Source organism: Austrofundulus limnaeus, unplaced genomic scaffold, assembly GCF_001266775.1.
Source record: "Austrofundulus limnaeus strain Quisiro unplaced genomic scaffold, Austrofundulus_limnaeus-1.0 Scaffold93, whole genome shotgun sequence".
Lineage (NCBI taxonomy): Eukaryota > Metazoa > Chordata > Actinopteri > Cyprinodontiformes > Rivulidae > Austrofundulus > Austrofundulus limnaeus.
The window spans coordinates 684,011-691,911 of NW_013952495.1; the positions used below are offsets into that span (position 1 = coordinate 684,011).

Genomic DNA, 7,901 nt, shown 5'->3' on the forward strand with positions numbered 1-7,901 from the left:
GTGTGTGTGTGTGTGTGTGTGTGTGTGTGTGTGTGTGTGTGTGTGTGTGAGGCCGAACCTGAGTTTCTGTCGGGCCTGTCGAAGACGAGGAGGAAAAGAGTCGCTGAAGAGTCCGCCTGACAGACGGCTGCTTGCGTTTGTCTGAGAACACGACGCGGCAACACATGTCAGAGGAGACAGACTGACATCTGACGGGCGAACCTGAGGTGACGTGCGAAGGAGGAGCTGTGTTACTTGACCCTGTGTGGTTGGTGGAGGGCTCCTGAGGGCTGGGGGCTGAGATGGGTCCGTTGCATTCCTCCTGCTGAAGGGARCAACGTGTTCGGTGATCATGGGACAAAACATCAGGGACAAAATGAGCTCAAACTTCAAGAAGTGAATTTTCTGCAAAAATGCATCGTAAATGATGACTGCTGAAGAAACTAAACTGAGCTGGTGAAGATAAAAGAAGCAGAACACTAGCTAAAAAAGCTAAATGATATCTAAAAGCTCAAGGTAAAAAATGCTAGCTAAAATCAGCTAAAGTTTACTTGAAAACTAAAGTAGCAAAGGACAGGCTAAAAGGATAAATAAGCTGATTGCTAGCTGAAAATTGTGGAACAGTAAAAAACTGAGGCACAAAAGACTAATTAAACTCTAAAGGTAGCTAAATGGTAGCTAAAAGCTAAAATTAGCTAAACGTGGCATAAAAATTAAAGTAACAAAGGAGTGGCTGAAAGCAAAAAGTAACATAAGGCTAGTTATATGCTAAAAGTAGAGGAACAGTGGAAAACCTGAACTGAATGCTAAAAGTAGCTAAATTATAGCTAAAAATAACAAATAGTAGTGGAACAAAAAGAAAAGGTAAGGTAGAAAAAGCTTCAAGCTAAAAGTAGCAAAACGTTAGCTAAAAGAAGCATACGGTTACTTAAAGCTAAATATAGCAAAAGACTGGCTAAAAGCATGAAATAGCATATAACTGGCTAAAGTAGTGGAGCAGTTAAAAAACTGAGTTTAAAAAGACTATGTATGTGCTSAAAGTAACTAAATGGTCGGTAAAAGCTAAAATAAACTAGCATAAATGGTCGGTAAAAGTTAAAATAAACTAAATGGTAGCTAAAAACTAAAAGGAAAAAAAGACATGCTAAAACAGCTGAAGACTAGCTACATGCTAAATGTAGTGGAACAATAGAAAACCTGAGGTAGCAAGAGACTAAATGCTAAAAGTAGCTAAAGGGTGGGTAAAAGTGAAAGACTAGCTAAAAGTTGTGGAACAAGATAAAGGTTAAAGAAGCAAAAGGTTTGCAACAAGTTGAAAGTAGCAAATAGGTAAAAGTAGCAAAAGCTTAAAGTAGCAGAAGAAGATAAAAACAGAGCAAATATGAGGAATTATTAACACACCTTATCAGGATTATCATCTTCATCCTCATCTACGAAAGTGAAGGACTCCCAGCTGATTTTGGAGCCTTGGTCCGGTGAACTCTGATCTCTTTCAAAGACTCGCCTTTCTGCAGAGAGCCACCAGTCTRAGACGGCCTGAAGCTCCGTCCTCTCTATTGAGCCCAGAAGAATCATGGATTCTGCAGAAAATCAGAACAAAAGTTTTAATATTTGGAAAAAAAATCGGATTATTGACTTTACTCTCACAGCTGCAGGAAAGCGATTAAAAAAGAGGTTAGCTTAGCATAAAGCCTGGGAATTGACTGAAGGTGAATTAGACTGAAAACACACATTAAGGCTTTTCATTAACCTTGTCTAATCCTTCAACACTAAGCCCTTAAAAGGGAAGCTACAGGCTTAAGAACCGGTGTAATGTGGAGGCCGACCCACCTTTGGTGTCGACGAGCGGGATGGTTTTCAGGGTCGTGTTCTCTAACAGGTGGTTTATTTCCCGGAAGGTGGATTGGGAGGACAAGAATTTCACTTTGCGCACCATGATGTCCTCCACAAAGATGTTGTACTTGCTGTGGATGCAGCAACAAATAAATCAACTTTTTAGTTTTCATGAATAAAATGCTGCACTGAGAAGCAAATGAAAAGTTTGGACTTCACCTGATGTGTCCGAGAGCCAGCTCAGGCAGGTAGGGCAGTTTCTTCACCTGGATGATGGAGTCATAGAGAGAAGGCTGCAGACCCTGAGCCACCATGTTGGCCAGGATGACYGCCACCATCATGGGCAGGATGTGGGATATTTGACCCGTCAACTCGAAGCAGATTACAGCTGTGGAAACCGTGTGCGTGACCGCACCCGTCATCGCCGCTGCACCTGACAGGAAGCAGGGAAGAGCAGGAAGGTTGCATTTAAACTGTGCATTTATCTTAGAAACAAACATTTCTGGGCTCCAAACACATATTGGTGAAAAGTATTGGATCATTATCCACTGTAACTAATTCTAAAGTTTTGAATACTGACATTTCCTATTTCAGAAAAAAAGATTACTCTATTTTTAATAAACACTGGATGCAATTTTTAAATCTGCTTTTATCATCTGAATTTTCTCTTTTTTTAACTACATTATTAAAACAAAACTAGTGTTCGTTGAAGGTATGCAGATCACCCACCTCCTTGCATGTCAGCTTAAATAAAGTTGTAGCGTGGTGTGAATTCCTGGATGTGAATGACATTCAGCTATTACCACACCAAATTTTAAAGGGGCAACATCATGTAAAATCAACATTTTTGAGTTTTATGTCATATTATAATGTTATACTCTCATAAAAAACATGCCCAAAACCTTGCTTTGACTCATTCATGCATGTTTGAGAAATCCTGCAGTGTTTTTAGGAAGCCATGTATGCTGAGGAGCAAAACGACAAGTGGGGACCAGAAACGCATTTTGGGACCAGAAACACCCCTGGGACGTGTCTTTAAGCCGAGCTTCCTCATGGCAGCCCCCCACACACACACACCATCCCTCCCCACACACCCCGCTCATGACTCCTGCRGGCTCTCGGCAGTAACAAAGCAAGGGTGAAACTGACTGAAACTGTCTGCTGAGCTCCTAACGCTAGGMTACTTCTCACTCAGTGAAGCTCTTTTCAAATTCAAAATACCTTTGAGGAAATGTATTTTCAGATGCCAAGTAAACTGCATCATAGCGTGCGCRTGAACCCCACGCACTGAAATGGACGGGACAGAAGCGGAAGGTGGTTCTTAAAGGGTCAGAGACCAATTTCAAGGTGTTTAGAAGAGGAAGTGATGAGAAGATAAGTTTATTTTCTATTTAAACATAAAAACAGCATTTTTTGTGTCACTTCAGTAGAAAACAAAACCAAATATTATTAGTTTATTTAGTTTATTTATTTCTTCATCATCAGTGACTTTTTTTGGTGAAGAGAAAATAGAGAAAGAGAGAAAAACAGAGAGAGAAGTGATTAGAAAGACTGAAATAGCGATTAGAAGTATATTAAATATACACCAACAAAACACAGGACCACACACCCAACATCTGTCTGCTCACCTGAAAAATAAATGGATAAATACATGGAGGACATATATAAATATATACACATACCCATACATRTATAAAGATATACATACATACATGCCTACATTCATAAATATTGTCAGTATACACACAAAGACATATATACACACTCAGTGACCTGTCAGAACCYCCGGATCAGAGCACCTGTTTGTGAGTGGTTGTGAACATGCGTGTATATACAAGATTTAAAAATAGAAAATAAAAACAGCATTTCAATAACAACTAAATGTGACATAGATACTTTATTATGGTATAGTCCTGAGACCCCAGAAGAAAAGAACTTTTGGTATTTAAATTTTTTTTCATGGTTTAAGTATTGAGGTTGAAAGAAAGATATTGCAACAATTCTTTTTCATAAATGTTATTTATTTAAATTTTACCAAATGTCTCTTACAATGGACATTGGGTCTTGCTTGATATAAAAATTTTCTTTACATAATGATTTTTTAAAACTGATAAATTACATTTGTTTTTATTCTATAAATACTTAAAACAGATTTATATGTTTTGAAATTCATAAACAGACAAAACAGTGGAAGAAATAGCTTTAAAAAGTGCTTACATAACTAATTACATGTCTGAAATGCATCTAAGCATTTAAGTACTCTTGCTGGTTTGTGTATTCTGACATTTTTTTCAAAAATGCTATTATCGATGTACTGTTTACAGTAATCAATTGGCCTCCAGTCTTGGAGATTGTGCTCATTGCTTTCCTGCAAGGGATTCTCCTCCACAACAGGGTTGAAACTATGTTGATTGAAAAAAGAGAATTATACATTAACGTAATGCAAAATGTGTAATTACATATTTAATTGCCATTACAAAATTTTACATTATTGTGTCTATGTGTTATAAATTTTTAAAAGCTGATTTTTTTTCCTTTGCACTCACTATTACCAATAAATTCCATGACCCTAACTTACACATTACTTTTCATCAATATTGGCTGGCAAGTATCTTCGTTGTTCCTCTTCAGGCTCCTCAAAAACTGTTATGTCTTGCTCTGAACTTTCACATACCTKTTCTGCTTTCTGGCCTGCCTCCTCCTCATCTCCTGACAGATTTTAGTCTGACTCTCCTTCCACAACACTCATTAAATCATTTCTGCCTCATTCAGTCTTATATATTTGAAATCATGAAAACTGGCTAAGATCATCATTAGCAAGTCCCACTGTCCCCTACAAAGGACAATGGATAACACTTGTATTTTTACAGGGTTAACAATATTGTAGATTTCTTAAATTGTACAAATGAATAGTGCAGACTTTCATACTAATGAGGAAATGTCATTTTTTGCAATTTAAATAATTTTTGATAGGAAATTTATCACTTACCTACCCTGTTGCCTTAAAATGTTGATTTGAGGATTTCCGCCATTTTAAAAAAGCAAGTACATGTGCTCTGAAAGTCACATGACCACAAATGTGACATCAGTAGAAAGCCCAGGATGTCCTCTTTACAGCACAGTGGACTAACATAGATCACAAGTGTAATGTTAAAAATATAGGTCTGAAGAGCATGTCCCCCACAGGGGACAAAAATGAATTGATGGGTTTCAGGAGGATGGTATTTAAACGTATGCCTGAGAAACACATAATATTGCCACTTTAACGTAATATTCAGAAAACTGGCTGAGTTGTAGTATTTTCTATTTGCTAGAGTTGAGTAGCTGTGGTGGCCATTCAATGACTGCTTTCTTCAAGTTTCATTCAAATCTGTCCAGTGACTCATAAAATACTTTGCTAACAGACAGGGTTGACATCATCAGTCAATGCAAAGTTGTAAACATATACTTCAAACAATTTGTTAGAGCCCTGAGTATGTGTTTGACATAACCTCCAGCTACTCAATCTGTAAGGTTACAACCATTTTTTTCTTGGCTAATGCTAACTAGCTATAGTGGCCATCTTAAATTGGATTGATTCCAAAATCAGCTCTAAGACGTTGAGCTGCAGTGATAAAATATCCAAAAATCTGACATCAACCTTCACTTCAAAATAAACATTTTCTTCACTATGATGTTTTTAGTGCATGTTCTGTTTATATCCTGACCATCCTGTTAGGAAGAAACTCATTAATGCATATAGTTAGGCTGAAATAATTTATTTCATATGTACCTACAGGTTAGGGTAAAATTGGGTTAGGTTGGTGAATTATGGCAGAATAAGTCTCTAATGAAAAACAAATTATGTATACGTATATACAGTATATGTAAAAAGCAAAGTCAGATGGGTGTTATGTGAATTTGTGTATCTGTGCATGTGATATTTTGATTATATGCTACCATCGGTTAGGCAGACTAACCGATGACGGCGTAACCTCCCGGCAGGATGCGGTAAACTATCCCATCAAACAGAATTCCGTTCGGGAACAGAGTGGCCATGATCTCCCCGACGAGTCGACCGAAAGCAGCTCCTTGAGGGGGGGACAGATAAGAAGACCCACAGGTGAGGACAAACTGAACAGAAGCTCAGCGGGAGATACTGCGCTCACATGACAAAATCCTCTTACCCAGAATGAAGACGGGCATGAAAGCGCCGGAGGGGATCGGCATCGTGGTGGAAACTGCTGACATCCAGAACTGCAGCACAAAAAAAAAAGGGATCAAAGTAGGATCGAGTCCCGGCGGGTTGTTTCTTTAAAAGCAGTGAATACCCTGCAGCGTCATGAGGGAGGGTGAGATACCTTCATGATGAAGAAGAGGAGGAGGATGACGAAGACGCTGACATTAGGGTGAAGCCAAGCAGAGGAGCGGCCAAGGCCAGGGGGAGCTGCGGGCACTGAGATTTTAGTCCAGGTGAAATTGTCGAACAGGGAATTGATGCACTCTCTGGGCATCAGCTGAAAAACACAAGTGTCATCATGAGTTTAATACAGTAAGTATAAACCACTCTTCATATATTTGATTTTAGCTTCAAAGGGGCCAAACTKTCTTTTTCTTAAGGAGGTTTCTGAATAGCTAACATTTTTGCATCCATCAATAGTAGGCTTCCAACTGAAAGAATGAACCAGTGTCAGACATAAACAGCTTAAAAAGAAAGTTTTAGAGTGCCTATGACATGCATATTCTTTAAAAAACAAAAGTAAAAGAGAGCATTTCTTATTTATAGAAATTGGCATAATACACATTATTTTACACATTTTGTTACATAACTGGCGTATCTTCTTTTCAACTTGGCTCGGCTAAAGTGAAAGAGGATGTGACATCAAAGGGGAACTCTAAGAACTCCCTGATCTTTGTTTAATGAAGCAACAAATAAAGAAGAATCAGATTCTTCTCTACAGTCTGTGTCGTCAGCCATTGTAGCAATGCTCTGTTCACATGCAGACATTCCCCTTTGACATCACTTCCTGTTACTTCACATGCAAATATCTCAACAACTGTTCAACTCAATGACATGAAATTTCTTTTGCAATATGTTATTAATGTTATTTTTCCAAAAATACATTTATATTTATTACAAAAATTTGACGTCACAGGCACTTTAATGTTTAACTGCATCCAATAAACAATGTTTTCAGTTTAATTAATCAAAATAACCAAAAACAACAGTTTGACTACAACTGTTATCATTGTTTTGTGGTGGTTTTGCACCAACAACACAATTTTAAGAGTTATTAGTGGTTTAAGTGAACAGGAGCTGGGTAGATAAAACAATGAATTACTGATATCTTACCTATTGTAGAGCGCTTTGAATGACCTCAGTTTGATTACATTTTTTTATTTGATTAGAACTGAACCTTTACAGCCAACAGGAGGGGTGCTCAGCTGGGGACTGAGCTCCAGGGAGGAACTRTGTACAAATGGGTGGAGCTTTGTACCAGCAAGCATTTATAAAGCTCCACATGGCTGCCACAGGAGATYTAAGGATTTCTCAAATATGCATGAATGAGTCAAAGCAACACTCTGGGTATGTTTTTGATGAGGGAATGACATTATAACATGATATAAAACTCAAAAAAGTCATTTTTGCATACCCCCCACCATTAAAAAATAAATTTACCTAAATAAATCATGACCACAGTCATTAACACAGTGAAGCTGATCTAGCTGGTTCTGCTAAACGTCCCATTTGAGCCACAATTTTAAATTTCATCCAACTTCCTCTGAAACAAATAAGCTTTTTGACAGTTATTTTGTCAGTCTGCCCATGAACAGACTTTTCTGAACAAAAAGGACCAGTTTAACCTTTTGAGTTGCTTTAAGAGTTCAAATGAAAGCTTTTTCCCCCTTCAAACCCATGAGAAAACCACACTACCCAGACTTACTTAGTAGTTGATGAGAAAAATGTCTGTGTGACTGATTGAGTCTCACCTCTCCAGCCATAAACTGCCCAAACCCAGGGGGGAACGTGAAGGTGGCGATGATCAGAGTCACTGCACCTGGATAGATCAAGCGACTGGGCGTACACACACACACACACACACACACAC

The 7,901-nt window shown here is 38.2% G+C and overlaps 1 protein-coding gene across 5 annotated transcripts in view; it reads right to left on the reverse strand.

Annotated features, from left to right (window-relative positions):
• clcn1b (chloride channel, voltage-sensitive 1b) overlaps positions 1–7,901 on the reverse strand; it is a 46,561-nt gene that overhangs the window by 4,729 nt on the left and 33,931 nt on the right. For 3 of the 5 annotated variants that reach the window (XM_014012595.1, XM_014012594.1, XM_014012593.1), the window contains exons 11-18: positions 7,783–7,867; positions 6,153–6,308; positions 5,979–6,048; positions 5,772–5,882; positions 2,032–2,245; positions 1,810–1,943; positions 1,381–1,559; positions 59–304 (exon numbers count right to left, since the gene is read on the reverse strand). In XM_014012595.1, the coding sequence (XP_013868049.1) occupies positions 59–304; positions 1,381–1,559; positions 1,810–1,943; positions 2,032–2,245; positions 5,772–5,882; positions 5,979–6,048; positions 6,153–6,308; positions 7,783–7,867 (1,195 nt within the window). The remainder of the gene's footprint in view (positions 1–58; positions 305–1,380; positions 1,560–1,809; positions 1,944–2,031; positions 2,246–5,771; positions 5,883–5,978; positions 6,049–6,152; positions 6,309–7,782; positions 7,868–7,901) is intronic. The other 2 variants (XM_014012597.1, XM_014012596.1) reach the window with 2 other exon arrangements.